This window comes from Perognathus longimembris, chromosome 14 (genome assembly GCF_023159225.1).
Source record: "Perognathus longimembris pacificus isolate PPM17 chromosome 14, ASM2315922v1, whole genome shotgun sequence".
Taxonomy (NCBI): Eukaryota; Metazoa; Chordata; class Mammalia; order Rodentia; family Heteromyidae; genus Perognathus; species Perognathus longimembris.
The window spans coordinates 21,449,386-21,473,263 of NC_063174.1; the positions used below are offsets into that span (position 1 = coordinate 21,449,386).

At 39.0% G+C, this 23,878-nt stretch overlaps 1 protein-coding gene across 2 annotated transcripts; it reads right to left on the reverse strand.

Annotated features, from left to right (window-relative positions):
- Window positions 1-751: 751 nt before the first annotated feature.
- On the reverse strand, window positions 752-20,519 carry Sav1 (salvador family WW domain containing protein 1). Of its 2 annotated transcripts, none has more exons than XM_048362625.1 (5): window positions 20,098-20,519; window positions 16,829-17,272; window positions 7,233-7,503; window positions 4,407-4,550; window positions 752-2,009 (listed from the first exon to the last, which is right to left on the reverse strand). In XM_048362625.1, the coding sequence occupies exons 1-5, from the start codon at window positions 20,324-20,326 to the stop codon at window positions 1,808-1,810; spliced, it is 1,290 nt and encodes a 429-aa protein (XP_048218582.1). In that variant the 5' UTR covers window positions 20,327-20,519; the 3' UTR covers window positions 752-1,807. The 2 variants fall into 2 exon arrangements, with proteins under 2 accessions (XP_048218582.1, XP_048218583.1); XM_048362626.1 differs by having other exon boundaries at window positions 20,063-20,321.
- Between the last annotated feature and the right edge of the window lie 3,359 nt (window positions 20,520-23,878).

The following is a 23,878-nucleotide window of genomic DNA, read 5'->3' on the forward strand; positions in this document are numbered from 1 at the left end:
GCCACATCTCCAGCAGTTTTTGCTTTTAGGTTATTTTCTTAGATAGGGTCTCGAGATTTTTATCCTAGGCTATTATAAGCTCCAATCTTTTTACCATAGTTGGGAACCACAGGTTTTCTCACCATACCTGGCTTATTAGTTGACATGGGGTCTCTTGAAGTTTTGGCCCAGGGTGGCTTCAAACCAAATCCTATCTCTACCTCCTGCTAGGATTACAGGTGTGAACACTTCTGGCTTCTTAATATATTTCCAGTGACTAAAATCTCTAGTGAAGTTATATTAATCAGATTTATTAGAGGAAGTCTGAGTGTATAGTAGTGAAAACAGAAAAGTAGAACTTGAAGGCCTGGCTCAAGCGATGAGTACCATCTTTGAGAAAGCTAACTAAGAGGCACTACGTTCAGTCTCTAGTGGGTGTGTACCTGTAAATACAGCACGGGCGCGCGCGCACACACACACAAACACACAGTAATGCTTCTTTTTTGGGAGGCCCAGAATGTATTTTAAACTGTCTCAGGAAATGGCTAATAGCAAATAATTGAGAAGAATATGTCAAAGTAGCTAAGAAATAGTTTATATCTTACAAATGTTTCATCACAAGCTCAGTAAAATACCATTTCCCAACTGATAAAATTCCATTAGCCACACTCTCATTTTTTAATATCATTCATTGTACTGCTTCCTTGGCATATGGGCCTTCTGAACAGAAAAACCATAGTATTATGTCTAAAACATACTCAAACACCACACATGTAGTTTCCAAAAAATATATTTAATAAACTCATATAAAATCAAACACTTAACATTTTATCAATCATCAAGGTCATATCTAATTGGGAGTGCTTTGAATTTTGGAAGACTAAGTTTAAAAATATGTCTACATATTTACAACAGGTGTAAGATAAATGAAGAGCTATGAAATTCACAAGATTCTAGAGATTTACAGGCTAGAAGTATCATGAATTTGTAATCAAATGTTCTGTGCTAATTACAAGCAATACCTTTGCAAGAATAAACCAAATTGGGGAAAATGGGAATGAAGTATATGGTTTTAAAAGTTCCGTGACATTCTCTATGATAAAAAAAGCAATATAAAATTGATTTAATGACCAAGATCTCTTATTGAATCCCTGATTGTCATTTTTGGCATCTTAACCCAGTCTGTCAGAAGCCAGTGCGCTGTTAACAGGAACTCTGGACTGTCTCACCAAAGTCAAGTGAAAAGCAGTAAAAGCTCTGGCAATAAGGAAGACACATTAGCAATGCTTTAGTGTTGCACACCCCTTTCCACACAGGCTAAGACCTGATGTTTAAACTTATTCCTGAAAGATATTCTCAACATGCTTCCAAGGGTTCCTTAAATTTGAGGAGTGGGAGGAGATAGCATTTAGAAACTCATCACAATAGAGGTTCCAAATCCTGTGTTGTATTTGAATTACACCATGGTAATTCCACTTGAAAGCACAAAAAATATTTTAAAATACTGCATAGATTCTTCCTTTTTTAGAAAGTTACTGCTGCTATGAGTAATCACTTCCTATTGAACATCTGATGATGACCTTTTCTTGCTGCATTTTTAATCAAATTCAAAGCAGTTTCCTAATATATAGCATTTGAAAGTTCTTAAAATTATAAATCCACTTGTTTAATAAAAGAAAACTTCTAATAGCAAAATAACATGTAAAATTTGAATTTTATCATTACCAAAAAGTAAGCTGCCTTTATTAACCAAAGTTCTTGTTTGCAGCTTTATTTGAAAAATATTTTAAAGCTCTTATAAAACTTAAAATTGTTTTAAAAAGTTAACTTAAAAATTCTTGCCATGGTGCTGAGCATACCACTGCTGCCTCTGTTTGCGGTTTTCCAACTCAGTGAGAAGAGCCTGTCTGTAAGCTTCATACATTTTAACAATCTGTTCTAGTTCTTTCATGAAGAGCAACTTTAGTAGTCCCTGGTATTTATCCAAGTCAGCCAGCTGGAAGAGTTCCCACTTCAGAATGTGGTCGTATCTATTTGAAAATACAATGTTCACAACACATACATCAACATGTGCTTATAGCAATAAACTAATAATTTTTATGAACATAAACTTTTTACAAGTAAATCACTAAGCTTTAAAGATATTTCTTAATTGTCAGATATGACGGTTCAAGCCTATAATCTTAGGCAGAAAGTGGAAGTCCAGGATTGAGACTAGTCCAGGAATAAAAGCTTGTTAGACTCCATCTCAACCAGTGGCTGGTACAGTAGCACACATATGTCATCCCCAGCAACACAGTGAAGCATGAGGACCACAATGAAGTATGAGGATCCCAGCTCTGGCTGGCCTGAGCATAATGTATTGAGACTACCTGGAAAACAGCCATCACAAAAAGGGGCTCAAGTGGTAGAATGCCTGCCTAGCAAGCCAGAGACTCTGAGTTCAATCCCCATTACTGCTCAAGACAAACCAAAAAATAAGATACGTATTAACTTAGTATATGATTTTTTTCTTTTTTTCAACTGGTGTTACACTATATTGCCCAGACTAGGTTTTAACTCCTTAACTTAAATGATGCTCATGTGTTGTTCAACCTCCTGCGTAGCTAAGACTTCATGTTTGTATTATCATGACCAGACCTAAACATTATTTTTAGGGAAATAAGACACTTGTTATCATTCAAGTCCAAGTGTACCTATTTTTCTTAAATATCAGTTATTTTAATGTGCTAGAAAATAAACACCAACTTCTAACTACAGAGGTTCTATAATTTCTAAAAAGTATATTCATTGCTATTCATAGGTTCATAAAAAGCTACCAGGAACTGAAGAACAGAACATACTGTGCCTTCATGTGACAAGGCATAGAAACAGACAAAGAAGTCATGTGTGTCAGGACTGCTCTATTTGAGACATGATGTTCACTATAGCAAACAAGGAACCAAAAAGGAGGAGCACAGAAGAGAAAACATTTGTAGGCTAAGTATTCCTGAGATGAGTACCTAGCATAAAAAAACCTCAGAGGAACAAGAATGAAGAATGAAACTTTTCAAAGTAAGAGACAGAAAGAGAGACAATGAATCCTAGGGTTTGAACTCAGGGGCTGGACCCTGTCCCTGAGCTTCTTTTGCTTAAGGCTAGCTTTCTAGCACTAAGTCACAGAGCCACTTCTGGCTTTTTTTGGTAGTTTAGTGTAGATAACAATCTTCCTGCTCAGGCTGGCTTTGAACCACAATCCTTGGATCTTAGCTTCCTGAGTAGCTAGGATGAAAAGCATGATCCATCAGAGCTGGTGTGAAATTATATTTAGTATATCATGGAAGGTCTCTCCAGTCCCCTTCAATGCTTAGTGGATCACATGCTGAACTGGAACTATGCAATCAACTACAGAAATAACTTATCCTTTGAAATAAAAGAGACTTGGAGACTGCAATCTCAATTCAATTTTCTCACTTAAAACATAAAAAAACAATTCTAAAGAAGCTGTTGCAAGTGTTCAGTAGCCAGGTACTAGTGGCTCATGTCTATATGTAATCCTACTTAGGAGACTGAGACCTAGAGAATCTCAGTTAAAGGCCACTCCAGGCAGAAAACTTCAAGATTCCATCTCCAATTAACTAGAAAAATATCTGACTGGAGGTATGGCAGAGCAGCAGCTATGCACAAGAAAGCTGAGAGCCTGAGGCTCTGAGTTCAAGTTCTGGTAACAGAGATAGTATAGTGTTAATAACAAAAGGTTCAGAAACAAATCAAGTCAGGGCTTCAGAAGTTTTCTCAGGTGTGGTGTCTTATGTCTGTAATCCTAGCTCTTAATGAGGCCAAGATCAGGAGGATTCAGTTTGAAGCCAGCCCAGCAAAAAGTTCACAAGACCTTATCTCAACTAAAATATCTGGGCATGATGTTCTGTGCCTGTCATCCCAGCTATGTTAGAGGTACAAATAAGATTGTGGCCCAAGCCTGCCCAGGCATAAATGTGAGATTTGATTATAAAATTAAACAAAAAAGGGCTAGGGGTTATGACTTAAGAGGCAGAACACCTGGCTAACAAGCACAAGGCTGTAAGTTCAGGCCCCAGGACATACCTAGCACTTACCTAATTAACTCTTTTAACACTGAGGTTAAGCTTATTATATATCCCTAGTACCAGAGGTCTACAACATACAGTGAGGGCTCTAAAGATATTTGAAAAACTAGTAATTCTAATGAGGAATTTTCAAATTTTATAAGTTCTGTTATCCTTTCTTCAAATAAAATATTACTTAGAAGCCCAATATTATAAGAAAAGCGTAGTTCTACAAGCCAACGTAACTTCTATGGAGTTTCTGAGAGAAAATTGTGAAAATGCTCTTTGTATGCCATCAGTGTTTTCAATAATCATGGAAGGTAAAGTTTAAATTAGGCAGTTCTGTGTGATATGTTCACTTACTTCACGGGGGCTCGAGCATAGACCTGAAGCCAGTCAGGAATCTCTGCAGTGTGGTAAGGATTTGCAGGGACCAGAAGGGACTGGTTTCTTTCAGTCTGTTGTGGCTGGTACGTGACAGGAGGCGGTTGATCATACCGAGGTACACTAAAAGGGAGAATGGGCACACATTAAGAAAAAAGCCTTATTAGCCAATGTTCTTCTGGCCAAAATTGATCATCTTCGATGATAAAGGCCTGGGTTTCCTAAAAATACTGTATGAAAGTAAGTAAGTAGGGCCAGGTGGATCATGCCTATAATTTTAGCTATTTGGGAAGCAGATATCAGGAAAGTTTGGGTGTGGGGCCTGCTTTGGAAACATTTAGCAGGAGACCTCCTAGGCTGAGCATGGTGTTGTATGCCTATCATTCTAGCTATGGGAGAGGTATAAATAGGATTGTGGTCCAATCTGGCCTTCAAAAAAGCAAAACGTTTTTCAAAAAATAATAGCAAAACAATGGGGACATGGATGATGTGCTAGATAGCCTGCCTAGAGAACATAAGCTCTGGGTTCAAACACCAGAATCTCCCACCCCCACCCCAAAATGTCTACTATACAAAGATTAAAACCTATTTACTTTCTCTTGAAAACTGGTATGTTTTTATAACATATAAATCGAAATGATTACATATTTGAAAGGTATTTCTATTAGCTGGACTTAGTCTTTTCAAGTTGAAACTAAGTTATAACCTTTCACAGAAGCTTAAATCTTAGGAGAAAGAATTTCTGCAGTACACAGTAATTAGCCGTAAGTTTAGACTGGAGAGATTAATAGTTTTTTTCAAAACAAAAAATAAATGTTTTCTTTCTGTAATTGGCTAAAAAGGGGGGCTGGAGTGTGCAGTGCTTCAGGGTGGGTACTATACCAGCTTAAAAGAGTGGAACATTGTATAGTTGGCTAGAACCTACTTTAAATCATAGACAGTAGGGAGGAGGCAGAAAAGTGCTTGGAAAAGCACTGAGCTACCTTCAGGTTAAAGACTGAATTCTGGGTGAGCAAAAAGGATGCATTTCAGACTTAAAAGATAAAACTGAAAGGGCTGGGAATATGGCCTAGTGGCAAGAGCGCGTGCCTCCTACACATGAAGCCCTGTGTTCGATTCCCCAGCACCACATATATGGAAAGCGGCCAGAAGGGGCGCTGTGGCTCAGGTGGCAGAGTGCTAGCCTTGAGCAAAAAGCAGCCAGGGACAGTGCTCAGGCCCTGAGTCCAAGGCCCAGGACTTGCCAAAAAAAAAAAAAAAAAAAAAACTGAAAGGGGTGTATTTGAAAAAAAAAAAAATCACTGCTTTCTAATGTGGGATAAAATAAGGGTTAGATTACTCTTAAAAGCAAATAGTCACTGATACCACAATTGAGGGTGATGTAAAACTGAGGCTCTGAAGTCAAAATGTGCCTGCATTTTAATTTGACTGCTTACAATTTTTTTTCAAGCCCCACAATAGGCTCCAAGGGGGGGTGGGGGGGAACAGTAGAGATAAGGGCAAGGAGGAGAGAGGGAGAAGGGATAGGGGAGAAGGAAAAGGGAGGAGGGAGGGAGGAAGTGTATGCTCTGTATAAGTACTGCATAACAAACACAAATAGCTGTTATTTCATCCATTCATGTTATCTATAACTTCTACAGAGTTGCCAAGAGAAGCAAAATAATTGTAAAAGTGCTTTGCAAACCATAAAAAATTCTGTAATAGTGTAACATTATAAACAGAAAAATAAACCCTCAAATCTAGTTATCAGAACCACAAAGATTTCTGCTATTTGGTAACAGCAAACCATAAACGAGAAATTTGGTTTTTAAAGGCTTAGGATAACCTCAGTTGTTCAATGAACATTGAGTGCCACTAAATAGAAACATCTGACAAAACTGATTATCAGAGTTAACTCAATAAACCCAAATATATAAAATAGTCATGATAAAGCTTAATCTTCTAGGTAATAATTCTAAATTTTTTCATGATTCTGAAAAATTACAATTCACTACAATGAAAATCTGCATCAAATATTATATAGTTGATACAAAGCAATATCAAAACATGCTGATATTTTCCCATTTTTAATCTGACAGCTCAGTTCTTAAGCTCAAATACAGTTTACATGAAATAGCTACCACTTTATTATTAAATTAGTGATGTTAATTTAATAGATACTTTGAAATCCAGTATATATTTTATACTTAACAGCATTCTCAATCATGTTTCAAATGTCTAATACCCACTTATGACAACTTGCTATAGTATTAGCACAAACCAGATCTACTGATAAGCCCAGTATCAAAACAGTTCAAAGAATCATTGTATATTTATTAAACAGGTCCATAATTTTTTTTCAAGTTCCAATTTTCACTTTCTTATCTGGGACATTAAGCAAGAGAACATGAAATCATGTTTGAAATTGAATAAAAATACCAGGATGTTAAAATTTGAAAATATATTTTGACTTTGTAGAAGGTAAGCATAAATTATTTATAGGAATTAATATGAAGAGACAAATATATGTCACTTATTTCAATTTCTGGGTATCTATAAAAAAAAGCATTCTATGCAATGTAGAATGTAATCATGAGGACAATGATCTTGCTTGTCAGGTTGTTGAGAAAGAAATACTTGGCAAGCTTTTAAATTATTAAGGCATTCATTACTAAATTGAAACCCAGACAAGTGTTATAAATTTTAAGAAATAAGGATTCAAAATCCCAAGATCAGAATACTTTTCTCTTTAAAGAAAAATATTAGCCCAAAACTTAACACAAGATAATCTCAAAACAAAAGTTGAAAATAAAGTCAATATTCTACCTAGGAGCACAGGGATGCCTGTATTGAGCCTTTTTATTCGTGTGATCTACATAATATGTTCCAAACTCTGATGACTCAACTCTTTCCCATCCAGGAGGGAGTCCTTCTCGTTCAAGAGGATGGCTCCAGTGAGTTGTATTTGTGTTATGATCAATATAATATTTTCTCCCTCTCATTGTCCAGTCCACAGACCAGCCAGGAGGAAGGGGGAAATCTTCAGACCCATGGTTAGTTAAATTCCCTAAAGATGTAGCAGCAACTCTTCCAATACCTGATGAGAAAAAAAGGGAAAGAGAACAATTATTCCATTGTCTCTTCTAAAAGTTGTTAGGTTATTATAAAACATCTCATAAAACTAACTGTAATTATTTTTATTTAATTACAAAAGAGGAAATATCTAGACTCTGAAATTAGTGTTGGTTTTGGTTTGCTTAAAGCTTCCATCACCAGGCCACACAATTAGTAGTAAAACTATTTAATTATGTATACTGCTAAAAGGAAAACTGTGAAAGGAAACTCTCACCTCATTCAAGATTTAAGATTTGACATTTCATCTAAAAAAGAAAAAATGAATTTGTAAAACCATTCCCAGTTTATAATCTCTTTAAAGTATCTGGCTTTGCCCTAGATTATCGAGGCAAGCTTATCAATGTAGCAGGTTATAAGCTCAACATACAAAAATTATCCAACAGCTATGTACTATCAATCAACTGGAAATAAGTTATTGACATAAGCCATTCATATTGGTTCAAAAAATAAATATTTACACGTAAATCTAACAAAACGTGTGCAGGATCTCATGCTGAACACTACAAAACACTGATAAAAGAAATGAAAAAAGATCCAGTATAGGTAACTTCCATTTTCCTGAAATGATCTTTAAGGTTTAATTTCAATCAAAATTACACCAATCTTTGCTGACCTAGATTTTAATAAACAAGCAGACTCTAAGATGTATGCCAAGACACAACAGAACTAGAGTTCTTTTAAAAATAATAAAGTTGACTTTTCAGCTTCGGGTAAAGCTACAGTAATCAAGGTATTTATGGTACTACCAAAAAAATAGATAAAACAATGGGACAGAAAACTAGGAACACGCAACATACAAAGTAAACTGATTACTGACAAAGGTGAAAAAAGAATTTGGTGAAGGGCAGTTTTTCAACAAATGATATTGGAACAATTGGACATCCATATACAAAAAACTAATCACAAATGTCACCTCCCCCATTCTTATACAAATAACTCAAAATTAGTCATACATCTAAGTGCAAAACTATTAAACATTTGTAAGATAAAAGACACATTTTATGCTCTTAGGTTGTGCAATACATCATTATGGGGGTTTGCTGGTTTTTGAGACAAAGTCTAAATATTTAGTCTAGCCTGACTTTGAACGCATAAAACTTCTGCCTCAGCCTCCTAAGTAGTCAAAAAGATCTTAACTACAATGCTGAAAGTTAAATTCATAAAGTGAAAATACGGGTAATTAGGACTTCACCAAAATTTAAATCATTTGCCCTGTGAAAAATATCAAGAAAAGGAAATGCTACAAATTGGGAGAAAATATCTTCAAATCACTTTAAGATGTAGAAGAAATTTTCAAAACTCAACTTTTTCTTTTATCTTTAAGTAGTCCTATAGAATTGCCATTTAACAAAGCAGTTTATGAATACAATGTCTCTTTTTGCCCCTTTCAACATTCTTACCCATCCTTCCAAACCCAGCCCTCCCTTCAGTTTTTTATTTGTATAGGATATAGATTGAGTTCTTGACAGCATTCTCACCCCTTCTCTTATAATAGTTTTTTTAATGAGCAAAGTATGTTAACAGTGACTCACCAGAGAAGATATACCATATTAGCTCACAGGAAAATTAAAATTAAAATATGAGATAACAATACATATCTTTGAGAACAGCCAACAAAACATGACAATTTAAGTTCTGAGACAGAGCAGCTGAGAACTCTCATACACAGCAGTTGGGATACAACAATCTGTTTCTTCATAATTACCACAAAGAAATGAACATTCTTATACTTAAAACATTTAAATAGCAATTACTATATGCATATCAATAATCTACAGAACAAGAACCTTTACCTACATGATTTTATAAAGTTTTGAGCATCTTTGTAATAACATTTTAAAAAATTTGACCCAAGCTAGATGTGTTGACTGTAATCTCAGCTCCTTGGGACATGGAGGCAGGAGGACTTCAGGTTCAAGGACAACTTGGGTAAACTTAGCAAGACCCTATGTCAAAAACAGACAGAGGGGGCTGGGGATATGGCCTAGTGGCAAGAGTGCTTGCCTCGTATACATGAGGCCCTGGGTTCGATTCCCCAGCACCACATATACAGAAAATGGCCAGAAGTGGCACTGTGGCTCAAGTGGCACAGTGCTAGCCTTGAGCAAGAAGAAGCCAGGGACAGTGTTCAGGCCCTGAGTCCAAGCCCCAGGACTGGCCAAAACAAACAAACAAAAAAACCAGAGGTGGCTCTTGCCTATTATCCTAACTACTTAGAAGGCTGAGATCTGAGCACTGAAGTTCAAAGCCAACATGAGCAAGATAATTCATGCAACTTGTATCTCTAGTTAACCACCAAAAATCTGGAGTGGAACTGTGTCTCAAGTGGTAGAGCACCAACTTTGAGTGAAAAAGCTAAGGGATAGCACCCTAGCCCTGAGTTCAAGCCCCAGTACCTGCACCTTTACACAGACACAGACACACACACACACACACACACACACACACACACACACACACACAGCTTAAGATGGTAAGATGGTAAATTTTATGCACACATATTTTATGCTTAGGATTTTTAACCCCAAAAGTAGAAGCCTGTGAATCTTACATTTAAATTGCTAACAGTATAAATTCACAATGAGCCTGTTTCCAAAAAATAAAACTCATTTCCTAGATAACTTGTTGACTGAAAAAACAATAATCCCACTAGGCTTAGTTAAGTACACATATGTGATTTCCCCAAATACTACTTTTCTCTACTGAGCCAGTAGCCCTTGGATAAATTGTTAATTCCAGATCTGACAACAGAATTGCATAAAAGGAATATAGAACCTCTAATCACTGAGCCACATCAGAAAACAAGGATCAAAGTGAACCAGCCAATTATAATGAGGTTCCAGTATCCAAAGGAACAATTTAAGCATCAAAATGAACTACCACAGCAACTGACTGAAACACAAATGCTAAGATCTACAAGTTTACCTCAGGAAACTTTCTCAATGAAATTACATGTATGTGGATATTCATAAAAGGATCCCACATATATAGATATTCTCCATTCTAGCAGGTAAAGCAAAATCTACCCATCCTTCTTTATAGTAAGTTAGTAACTCCCTTCCAAAGAATAGTATGTGGAAGGGGAAAACAGTAACATTATAGTAGAGAAATCTGGCGAAGTTTAAGTGATGAAAGTTAACATCACCAGTAGTATCATATGGGTATCATGTACTTCTTTATATACGATATTACAGGAAGTAAAAAATTTGCATGCAAATTACATGGTTTCCCAAAAAGTATTACTTTGTTTCTGACAAGCTTTCACTAGATATGAAACCAATGTAATCATGAGAATAAAAAGTCAGATAAAATCCAAGTCAAGGGGCTGCGAATGAGGCTTAGTGGTAGAGTGTTTGCCTAGCATGCAAGAAGCCCTGGGTTTTATTCCTCAGCACCACATAAACAAAAACCCGGAAGTGGCACTGTGGCTCAAGTGGCAGAGTGCTAGCCTGGAGCAAAAAGGAACCAGGGACAGTGCTCAGGCCCTGAGTCTAAGGCCCAGGATTAGCAAAAAAAATAAAAAATAAAAATAAAATCAAGGGGCACACTACAAAATATCTGGCATGCCCCCCCCATAATAATCATCACTGTCATTAAAAAATATATGAAAAAAAATCCTACGAAATTAGCCTAGCCCAAGAAGACTATAGAGACATGATAAATAAAATGTGATATTCTGGACTGAATCTTAAAACAAAAAGGGGGTATTAACAAAAAAAACTAAGTTCAAATAAAACTTCAAGTTAAAACCAAAAAAAACAAAACGCACGAGTTCATAAAGCTATCTCTAAACAAAGATTCATTACTAACAGAGGACTGGTGGCACCCACCAGTAATCCCAGCTATTTAGAAGGCTGAAATCCACAGAATCAAAATTCAAAAACAGCCTGGGCAAAAATATCTGAGACTATCTCCAAAATACAACCAGCAAAAAGTAGGACTGGAGGCTCACTAGAACACTAGCCTAGTAAGCAAGCAGAGCAAGTGTAAAGTTCAGCGTTCAAATACCAGTATTGGGAACTAAAACAAAACAAAGCAAAAAAATCAGACAAAACAAAACAAAGCTCATTATTTACTTTAGAAGTGGCTAGGATACACTTTAATAGCAATAAAGAAAAAAAACTAATGTATGTCTTATCCTTCCTATAAGAACAGCAACCAAATAACTGATTTTATAATCCCAATAAGAAGAAATGACGTGCTGGCTGTCGTGGCTCATGCCTGTAATTTTAGCTACTCAAGAGGTGGAAATCTGAAGTGTGACCACAATGAAGACAGCCGGAGCAGGAAAGTCCCTGTGCAGAGTCTTATCTTAACTACTGAGAATTCCGGAAGTGGAGCTGTAGCTCAAAGTGGTAGGGCACTAGCCTAGTGCAAAAAAGCTCAGGGACAGCACCCAGGCTCTGATTTCAAGCCTCACAGCCAACAGCAACAAAAAAAAATAAAATAGAAGAAATGATAGAATTCAAGTAACACAATTTTCAACATCTAATGAGGCTGGGGATATGGCTTAGTGGCAAGAGCACTTGTCTCGTATACATGAAGCCCTGGGTTCAATTCCCCAGCACCACATATATAGAAAACGGCCAGAAGTGGCACTGTGGCTCAAGTGGTAGAGTGCTAGCCTTGAGCAAAAAGAAGCCAGGGAAAGTGCCCAGGCCCTGAGTCCAAGGCCCAGGACTGGCAAAAAAACAAAACAACAACATCAACATCTAATGAAATCAGCATCATCAGTGATCACTGCCAAAACCAGTAACAAAAGGCTGATGGAGGGCTGGGGATATGGCCTAGTGGCAAGAGTGCTTGCCTCGTATACATGAGGCCCTAGGTTCAATTCCCCAGCACCACATATACAGAAAATGGCCAGAAGTGGCGCTGTGGCTCAAGTGGCAGAGTGCTAGCCTTGAGCAAAAAGAAGCCAGGGACAGTGGACAGTGCTCAGGCCCTGAGTCCAAGGCCCAGGACTGGCCAATAAAAAACAAACAAAAAAAAAAAAAGGCTGATGGAGAACTTGATGGATCAGACTGACATCGGCACTCATGACAGACATGACTAATCTTAACATCGAGCCATCAGTCATGATGTGTCACCAGAAATGATACAACAAAATGTATATTCCACCTCTCAAGTTATTTTCAGCAAAAAGGTTCTATGAGGCAATATTATTACTATCAATTCACAGATAAGAAAAAAGGTTTAAGTAAGTTATTTCACCAAATCCATACAGATAGTGTAAGAGTAAATAAAGAACAAGTTTATTACTAACCATGTAATATGAAGAAAAGACCAACTATAACTTTTAAAGAAAACCAGGACCATCACTAGTAATAGCAATTTAGCTACCAATCTTGAACCAAGTATGGAAAAATAAAAACTTTTATTTCTAAGCTAAAATAAAAAATTATTCCCATAATTTAAATTAGTCCCAGAAAAGGTTAAGTGGCATTCAAACACAATCCTTAAAATAATATCCATTTTCATTAGTTATCTCTGTGAATACATTAAAATGTTCATAAGCAAATTAACTACATTTCTCAAAGATAAAGTATTAATTTGTTTCCATCAAGCTTTCACTAAATAGGACTTCAAAGAACCTAATCTCATATCTCTATGCAAGTAACTATGGGATCTTCATTTGTAAATAAAGCACAAAAATTCTGTTTGCCAAATTCAGAAATGCTTACCCAGGATAAAAAGGAGCCTAGAACTCTAATGAAGTAATAGACACTAAGCATCACATCGTTTGGTATAGTCAGGATGTTGACAAGGAGAATTAACTATTAAACCAAGCCAACTGTTTTTTCCTCTTTCTCTGCAAAATACAGATAAAGCTGTGACTCTCTAAAGATGAACAATTTCTCTTCAAAAGATAATTATTGTAGGCATTTACTACAGTAAATAGAAATGCAGTATTTTTTGTAAAATCAAGACACTTTCCATTTTGATTTTTATGACTTAAGTTCTTTAATAATCTTTAAGTAATATTGTTACTTAAAATTGCAAAGAACTAAATTATTCAGGTATGAGACAAAGGGATTAAATTTGCCTTTACTATTCCAACTAAGATTTCTGTTAATAACAGGATTCCTTCCTGTAGTACATATAGTAAGTGCCTGACAGGCATGTTGACCAATAATCTTAAAAGGTTGAATTTCACAGTTAAACGCAGAATCCCCAGAGGGAGGTGGGGGTTAGACCAATGAAAAGAGGAATGTGGGGAGAATGCAATCGTAATATTCATAATACCATATGGAACTAGGAAAACTGAAGGAAGGCTTTGGGTTTGGAGGGATGGGGGAGAATTGTGAAAGGAATGATTTTGATCAAAATGCGCTATACTTATAAAATGGTAATCTTAGCCTGGTGCTGGTGGCTCATACCTGTAATCCTAGCTACCCAGAAGGCTCAGATCTGAGGATTGCAGTTTGAAGCAAGCAGGGCAGAAAAGGTTCCCTGAGACTCCTATCTCCATTTAACCACTCAAAAGCCAGAAATGGCACTGTGGCTCAAAGTGGTAGAGCAATATAGCCTGGAGCAAAAGAGCTCAGGGGTAGTGCCCAGGCCCTGAGTTCAAGCCCCACGACTGAAAAAAAGAAAAAGGAAAAAAGCAGAACTCTTTAGGGTCTAAAATCCTTTAAAGTATTATACATTTGGTTTTGGTGCTTCTCTTAAAACAGTAAAATGAATGTTGCCCTTTGAGACAAAGTATTTCCTGAAAATCTAAGTGATAACTAATTGGCAGGAATTACAATTGTCATTACATCATTATAAAATAAATTTCCCATGTTGTTTATGTTCCTTATATCAGTAACAACTTAATGCTTATGGAAAATACACTTGTCTATAACACATCACTATGGTCCTAAACTTCTTTTCTCTCTTTCAATCACTCAAAATTCCTTGCATTCTATACCACATAAAATTTTTAAATGTATATTTCAAGACTTTTCAAGATGGACTCAACAAATATGTTCGACTACTGTCTTACTCAGCTTTTTCCTTTTTAGAAAAGACAATTCTTAGTTTTTTATTTGGTTAATAAGAGATTTCTAAATATTTCCATGAAGATTACAGATTTATGTACGGTGTCATGGATTTCCTGCCCAGGCCAGCTTTGAAATGCAATCCTCAGATCTCAGCCTCCAGAGTAGCTAAGACTATAGGCGTGAGCCACCAGCACCCCTTCATTACAGTATTTCTACATGCTGAAAAAAACCCTTTTCTTCAATGTCCCAAGACACAAGATTAGTTGGGGTTTGTTGTTGTTGTTGTTGCCAGTCCTTGGGCTTTAACTCAGGGCCTGAGCACTGTTCCTGGCTTCTTTTTGCTCAAGGCCAGCACTCTACCACTTGAGCCACAGTGCTACTTCATGCTTTTTCTATATTTGTGGTGCTGAGGAATAGAACCCAGGGCTTCATATATGCGAGGCAAGCACTCTACCACTAGGGCATATTCCCAGACCCACAAGGATAGTTTTTATAAAATAAGAGGCTCCTCCACACTATTCTCCAAATTGTAAAACTTCAGTCATTCATTTTCTTCCAAACTCTTAAATGTCACTTTCCCTTCAGAAACCATCCTAGATATGCCTTTTCAATTCCATCAGATATTTGCAATCTTCCTTCCTCTAAGGATCTATCTACATTAAATATTGCTAGAATCTCTAAACACTCACTTTCATAAAATCACTTGCCTTCTTGAAATGCAAATATGTTTCTGCTTAACTCAAGCCTAACTTGTTGTTGGACTACAAATCTCCATTTCATCTTATACCTTATTTCTTCAAACTAGGCATCATTACACAGTCCTTAATTTAAATTAAATTTTGTCTACTGTTTTCACCAAGCCAGTCCCAATTTTCTACCTAAAATGTCTTTCTTCTACCCTGTTAATCTAAATTCCAAGCTCAAATTACAGTTCAAATCCTACATCCTCAATAAGTCATTCTTCTAAGTGTTCAGCCTACACTGATCTCTCCCAATTCTCTTCTCATACTTACAATTAGTACCACAAAGTATTTCTACCCTTAGTTGTTCTGTGATTATTGTGTATATATTTGTTTGTGATTATATACATAAGATACTCCAAGAAAATAACAGACATAATACTAAATGAATACAAATTTTCTATAAACAAAATTCATATTCCTACTTGCAGTTAGATGAGCTAAAACATTCATCTAGCTCACATATTTTATTTTTGTCTTGTCTATTTAAAGCCTACAGTTGAATAGATAGGAAAAATCAGATAAGAAAGTTTAATTTTCAGCTTGTGTCAGTTTATCTAGTGTAATGCAGTACTTAAGGAATAGAGCATAATTTTAACATTCCGCTAATCTCTTTTCCTTAAAGAATTATCTCCAAGTCCAGAGATCAGAAAAGCAGATCCTGGGGCTTGGACTCAGGGCCTGAGCACTCTTCCTGGCTTCTTTTTTCTCAAGGCTAGCTAGCACTCTACCACTTGAGCCACAGTGCCACTTCCAGCTTTTTCTGTTTATATGATGCTGAGGAATCAAACCCAGGGCGTGTCATGCATGCTAGGCTAGCAGTCTACTGCTAAGCTACATTCACAGCTCCCAGAAAAGCAGATTTTTAAATTAAATTATTAATACATTTGTCCATTATAAGAACCAAAAAGACATATCCAATACATAATTAGCCACTTGTTAAATTACATTTAGAGAAATAGTTCAATATTACTAAGTAATGTAGTTGCCCATAGCATACCTTGCTTACCCAATTCTTCCTGCTCTTTCTTTCCCAAGTTTAAGTCCAATTCTCTGAAGAACCTTCCATTCTAACAAACCTAAATCTAAATTCAATCCAATTAGAGATATTAACTCTCCATGCATTTAAGGCTCATAATGGTAACAGTCTAGATGTCCTTAAGGTAGGTGCCAACTTTATATAACATGAGTTAATAGACGGAAGAATTCTGTCACTCATATAACTACTTACAAAAAAAGGCTTACAGGGAATGTGGTTTAGTGGTAGAGTGCTTGCCTAGCATGCATGAAGCCCTGGGTTTGATTCCTCAGTACCATATTAACAGAAAAAGCCAGAAGTAGCAGCACTGTGGCTTAAGCAGTAGAGTGGCTTAAGCAGTAGCAAAAGCTCAGAGATAGTGACTAGGCCCTGACTGGCCCCCCAAAAAAAAGGCTTACACAAGACTGGTAACATAGAAAAGAAACTCTCTAACATTATTTGTTAGTTTCCCAGGAAAAAGTATCATCTTAATTTAAATGTCAATAAATATAAACTAATGTATCATTTATAATATCAGGTTACCTGAAGCATGCCTCCCCTGATTCTGTGGCACTCTTTGGAAAAGATCATGATTGTACTCATAGTATCTGTAGTCTTCATGCACACGATCACCAAGTGGCCGCCTTCTCTGACCATCAAAAAAACTATCTGAATAATAATACCGAGAACTGGAGTCTCCATTTTCAACAGAAAAATTAACTTCTGTTAAAAATGACTGTGAGGAGCCATACTCCCGAGGGACATCAGCTAGACTCCTGGCAAGATAAGAAGGTGCAGATAATCTATTGCTTTCTCTTCTCATTATTTCATGAGGTGTTCTTTGAATTGGAGTTCTTAGGAAACTCTGATTTCTTGATACTACTCCATCTCCAGAAGCTGAAAAGGCATTAGAGTTTGAATCTGGAAGACAGATATCAGTTCGTCTTGGAATTGTTGGACCATGTCGAATGAATGAAGGCATGAGATCTGTAATAAAACAGAGTAAAGTCATCATTTCAATAAATACTAAATATACTTCTCTAAAGTTGTTCATTTATGTCTGCCAAACCAAGATCAAAATATCTATTGGACTGAAGAAAACAAAACTTTAAATTTTAATTTAAGAGAGTACTTGAGTACTTTGAGTAAGATTATTTTCCCAAATAAATTTACAATTCACATGAATGTGCTAAATGTAAGCTCAACCAGAATCAATATGATGAAGTGTCAATAAGCTTTATCTACGGACTACATCAACTAATGTGTAGACCTATGTGTGTGCACACACACGTGTGCACGTATGTGCAAGTACTAGGACTTGAACTTCAGGACCTCTGGATTGGTTTTTGCGCTGAAGGTTGACACTCTACCATTTAAGCCACATATCCATTTATAGCTTTTTTCTGGTTAACTAAAGATAGAAACCTCAAAGACTTTTCTTTCTGGGCTGGCTTCCAACTGCAATCTTCAGCTCTCAGCCTCCTAAGGAGCTAGGCTTACAAGCATGAGCCCCCAGCCTAATGTGTAAAATGTGTAAAATGTGGCTAATGTGTAAAAGTATAAAATCATCTAATACATCAACTCATAGTAACTAGCAATAATTCAGGACTATAGTTTGGTTTCCACTTCACTTTATTTATTTTTATTTATTTTTGTTGGTTGTGGGGCTTGAACTCTGGGCCTGGGCACTGTCCCTGAGCTCTTCAGCTCAAGGCCAGAGCTCTACCACTTGAGCCACAGCACCACTTCTGGTTTTCTGGTGGTTAATTGAGATAAGAGTCTCATGGACTTTCCTGCCTGGGCTAGCTTTGAACTGTGATCATCAGATGTCAGCCTCCTGAGTAGCTAGGATTATAGTTGTGAGCCACCGGTATGCCCAACTTCATTTTAGAAAGTGCCCAAAATCTTCCTCTATACCAACACAACTTCAAATAGAAAACAATATAATAGTTATCCCTAAGTATAGAAAGGTAGATTTCTTTTTAAAGATTTTAAAATTAATAATTCTGTCTTTTATTCTTGGTATTAATTACTAGCATTAATACAGTAATCAAAACTGGAAAATCAAGTATGTAGTTATGAAAATTTAAAATTAAGAGCTGTCATTTCAAAGAGGCACATGAATATTGAATTCAATTTTTAAAAAAACACCAAATTTGGCTCCTCTAAAAACAAATTATTACTGGGTGCCAATGGCTCATATCTGTCATATTAGCTATTCCAGAAGCCAAGATCTGAAGATCACAGTTCAAAGCCAGTTCAAAGAGTCCATGGGACTTTTATCTCCAATTAAACACCAAAAAGCTGGATGTGGAACTGTGGATCAAGTGGTAGAGTGCCAGCCTTGATGGAAAGAGCAAAGGGTGAGTGCTCTGGCCTGAGTTCAAGCCCCAGAACTGGCATGCACACACACACACACACACACACACACAATTACAATTCAAAACAGAAGATAATAGCTTTCTGGATATAGCAATACTGAACTCAGTGACAATAGATTATTGTAAGTATGAAGCTCATTATTAATTTGCTTAATAACGCTATAGGCACTAATATTAATAAGATTCAGCAGCAAACACTAAGCAATAGTATTGGAATATAGCACAACACCTGATGATATAAACAAAATACTGTATCAGTTAATTTTTTGTTTAACAGTGTGATGTATGTTAGGATTTCAATTACAGAATTTATCACTCATGATTTCAACTAACTTAATTTGCAGCAGAAAACCAACTACCACAAGACTATGCCTAAAAACAAGACTATACGGGGCAGAAAGAAAAGCTGTTAAAAAGAAGTTTAAAAATAAAGTTTCAAGGTCTGATATACTTTGTTGAAACACTAAAACTTACTACAATAAACCTGGAAGGTTAGAATAGAAAAAGTATGCTCTCCACCCCTTTCTGTGTGATCTTGGGCAAACTAGGAACTTTTGTGAGCAGCCTTCCCAATTACAAAATGAGGTAATGCTTTAAGTCACAAGGTTACTACTCGCTTCCAAGAAAGCAACTTATACAAAGAACCCAGCTCAAAGAACAAGGATCAAAGGTGAGGGTCTTCTGCCCCAAATATCCTGAACACTTATGAATTAAAATGTCAAGAAATCCGGGTCGAAAATCAGAGTCAAACATTTCAGCCAGGGAGAAAGGCTGGGTGGAGGAGAAAGGAGTATGCGCCTTATTGGAGTGAAGGGGGACGACTTCGTGGTAACTTCCCGAAGTTTAGCAAGGACAGCAATCGCCTCGATGGAATCTCACGAATGAACCTGACGAGCAAAGGGGGCTGTGTTCCCGAAAGTCTGCGACCTACAAGCCGGAAGGCTTTGGTCAGCCACAGCTACTTTTCACTGCCTTGGCGCTGCGTCCACAGCCCGACCGGGAATTCTGGGCGTGCTTCCTACTTCTAGGGGCGCGGACGAGTGACACCCGCAATGTTTGCAAACACAACCTGGGTGGGTGGGTGGGGGGTGGGGTGTGTGTGTGTGTGTGTGTGTGTGTTTTCCTAGAAGCCCTTACTCGGGGCACTGCAAGGCGTTAACACTTGGGGGGGGGGGGGTTATTTTTAGGGGTGAAGCGGAAGGGTGCTACCCAGTTTCCTACTCCTTATCGACTTGCAATGAACAAACGCCACTTCAGGCACAGGAAGAAAAGCAAAACAAAACAATTTCCCGGGGCCGTCGGAGGAAGACACCGCCCCTCGCCGCGGAGTCCCCGCAGCCGCCCGCCGCCGGCCCCAGTTGCGGGCCCGCAGGTCCCCGTCCCCCGCGACACTCACTCCGCAGAAGCGGCGACGTCTCCTTCTTCACGTATTTGCCCTGCACCTCGGCCGGCTTGGACACCTCGGTTTTGGTCTTCTTGCGGGACAGCATCCTTCTCGACGAGGCCCAAGGCCGCACCGAGAGGGTCTCCTCAGGGCTCCGCGCCAGGCGCCGGCCGCCGCCGCCGCTGCCACCACCTTCCGCCGGCGCCGCCTTCGCTCCCGAGCCTCCGCCGCCGCCGCTTCTCCGCAGCTCGGGGTCGCCCGCAGGGACTGCCGCATGTTCAAGGCGCTAAGCGCGCCGGTCGCTACTCAGCCGCATGTCAGTTCCGTCCCGAAAGTCGGCTGGCTCCACGACGTTGCCCTGGGACGCGGTGAGGCGAGGCCGAACACGCCAGGCCAGGGCCATGGTGCGCCGCGGGCCGCGGAGTAACCGCTACTGCCGCCGCCGCCGCCGCCGCCTACGTCCTGTAAACTTTCCCCGCGCCGCATGGAATTCTGGGAAACTCGACGCAGCGCCGGGCACCGCCTCTCCCTCCAGCCCAGCTCCCGGCACGCGGGGCGGCGGTGATGGGGAACGCGCGCCGCCCTCCCCTCCGTCACCGCTTCGCAGCTAACGGGCCGGTCCCGTGGGCTCCCCGAAGCTGCCCTGCCGTCTGCACCGACCCCGAGCTGGGAAGCGAAGTCGCCGCCCGCGGCGGGGCGCGCTCGCTGCGCAGCCCGCTCTCCCCGCACGCATTCCCGCTGCTGGACGCCCTGGCGGAGGCGGCGCTGGCCGACGAGCTCGGCCTCTAAGTTCCGGGGAGGCCGACGCCGGGCTCTAACCACGCCGACGGCGGTGGATCTGAAGGAGCAGCGCTCCCGAGGCTACTGCTGCGCCGGCCCTTCCAGCCTGGATGGCCGCCCCGGGGAATCCCTGCCGTGGGACCCCTTCCGTGAGCTGCGGACCGCATCTTTCTGATAAAGGGAAAGAGAACGGGAACCCCACCATTTCTCTTATTTAAGAAAAATTTGATGTGAGCATATTATCACGTGATGTGTTTACTCCGGGTGCTCTATATTACCATCTTAGAATTTTAAGGGCTTTGGAGTGGCCAGGGGTCAGCCCCTGCAATGTCCTATACAAAAACAGCAGACCCATGTTTCTTTGGGTCTGGCTCACTCCACAGCCCAAAGAAACATGGACTCTATGGTTCCCCTCATAGAAAATAATTAGTACAAGTCTAGGATAGTCCTAGCAGAAGATCGCAATAGCTCAACAGCTATTGTATTATGAACACATAAGATGATGCTGAGCGAAATGAACTACAAGTTATGGAAACAAGTGCTATCAATTGTTGCTATTTTCAACATGTCGTGTGAAATCGTGCTTTTTTTTTTTTTTTTTTTTTGGGTATTTCTTTCCAATGGTTTTACCCCTGATATCACTGTAACTGATTTTAGCACCCTGGATATTGTATATAGTGTATTGGAACTAGGGAAGGGAAAGAGACTACCAAGAGAGACAAAAGATAAAAAGACCAATGCAACAGCAATACTCACAAAACTATATGGTGTAGGGGCTGGGAGCATGGCCTACTGGCATGTATACATGAAGCCCTGGGTTCGATTCCCCAGTACCACATATATAGAAAACGGCCAGAAGTGGCGCTGTGGCTCAAGTGGCTAGGGCGCTTTGAGCAAAGAGAAGCCAGGGACGTTGCTCAAGCCCTGAGACCAAGGCCCAGGACTGGCAAAAACAAAAACAAAAAACCTATATGGTGCAAACCAACTGTACAATTCATGGAGGGGGGACGGGAATGGAAGGGGGAATGGGAGGAGGGGGATGAGGGAGGAGTTAACAAGTTGGATAAGAAATGTACTCACTGCCTTATGTATGAAACATAGCCCCTCTGTACTTCATTCTGACAATGAAGAAATTTTAAAAAATAAAAATAGGCCCTATTTTGTTCTTTTAAAAAATTATTGTCAAGGTGATGTACAGAGGGGTTACAGTTATATATCTAAGGCAATGAGTACATTTCTTGTCAAACTTGTTACCTCCTCTTTCATTTTTCTCCAGCATTTCCCTAAGTCAGGCACCCAAGGTAACATTTGGTAAACTGTGATTTGTCCCTTATTGACCAAATTAAAGTCTTAATAGTGAACAATGTTTTCCTGACATAAAAAGAGAACAAAAACACATTAATAAAGTTTATTATTATTCAAGATTAGGAGAATGATCAAGTTTTGTTTTGCCATGAACAAACAAGCTATTTTTCTATGTTCTGGTTCCATTTTTGTCTAAGGTGTTATGCCCCCCTGTTGTCGGACTCCCACAGATCAGTCAGTGATTTTTATAGACCACACGCTATATAAGACACTACTCACAAAACAGATGCACTCAATTGTTACTGGGAAGAACAACAAAGAAAAAAAGTAATCAAAGAATAAAAGGGCTCACAGTTTTATGAGGTGTCTGTCATAGCATGACCAGTGAAGACCCATGAGAAGGTGAAATAGGAGTTGTGACAAGGTGAGGAAATTGGAGCATCCCAGGCAAGAGAAAAGCAAGTGTGAAGTCACTGCAGTCATTTTGTTTCTGGCAGATTAGGGGAACAGTGAAAGGAGCACAGAATGGGAGTTGTGGGAAAGGGCAACGCTAACAAAGGTGCCTAAGGCTTTGTAGGGCATTGTAAGGAATTTCACTTGGAGTAGAGGAGACATGTTTGATTGAATGTCTTAACGAGGCACTAATGTTGGATGTTGTTTGAGAAGAAAGTGGGGCTAGGAAAAATGCAGGGGAATCTGTGGCATAGATCCGGAATAAAAGCTGTGGAGGGCTGGGAATATGGCCTAGTAGCAAGAGTGCTTGCAGCTTATACATGAAGCCCTGGGTTCAATTCTCCAGCACCACATATATAGAAAACGGCCAGAAGTGGCACTGTGGCTCAAGTGGCAGAGTGCTAGCCTTGAGCAAAAAGAAGCCAGGGACAGTGCTCAGGCCCTAAATCCAAGGCCCAGGACTGGCAACAGGAAAAAAAAAAAAAAAAAAAAAAGCTGTGGAGACAAGCCCAGAATTTTAGGCCCTAGATTCCTGGGCTTCCATTTCTCAGGTCTAGCCACTTGCCCCTACATGCCAAATACACATGGTACAGAACAAAGAAAGGAGGTTTATTTTGTGGCACACATGCCACAGGTAGGTAACACTTCAACCCCTCTCAATGGTCAGGGTAGAGACATAAGATACAGATTTAAATAGACAAAGAAGCAAGAGACAAGGGAAGAAAGGTATACATAAGCAGTCGCAGTGGACTGGTAGATACATTATCTGTCTTCATCCATTATCTCAGTCTTCATTGAGGTTCTGAGAAAATCATTAGAATTTGATATTGCTGTCATCATTTGAAAGGAGTGAATAAGTCACTGTTGTCATCACTTGAGTGAAGAGAAAAGGTCACTGTTGCCTGGCAAGTGGTCTATTTTGAACTTTTGGCTGTTCTCTTCCTCTAGGGCATTTTGCTTCATCTTCATCATAAACTTGTTTTAGATGTTAATTCTTGTTCTTCCTGGAATCCGAAGTGACTGCAAAGTGAGTGCAGGAGAGAATGGCTTAAATCAAAGGGTACACATACAAAATGGTGGCTGTGTGCCTAGTGTTTATCCTGCTTTTAGTTAATGTGTGGGCCCAAATAAGAAGTCAGTGTTCTTCAGCTAAAATGAGTTTAAGAACCTCCTACAGAGTGAGAATAAGAGAAATCACTCCCTGTATAAATCTTAAACAAATGCTGCTCCTGTAGAAGCAGATTATGGTCTAAGAGGACAATTAGAAAAGCACTTATTGGGCTGGGGATA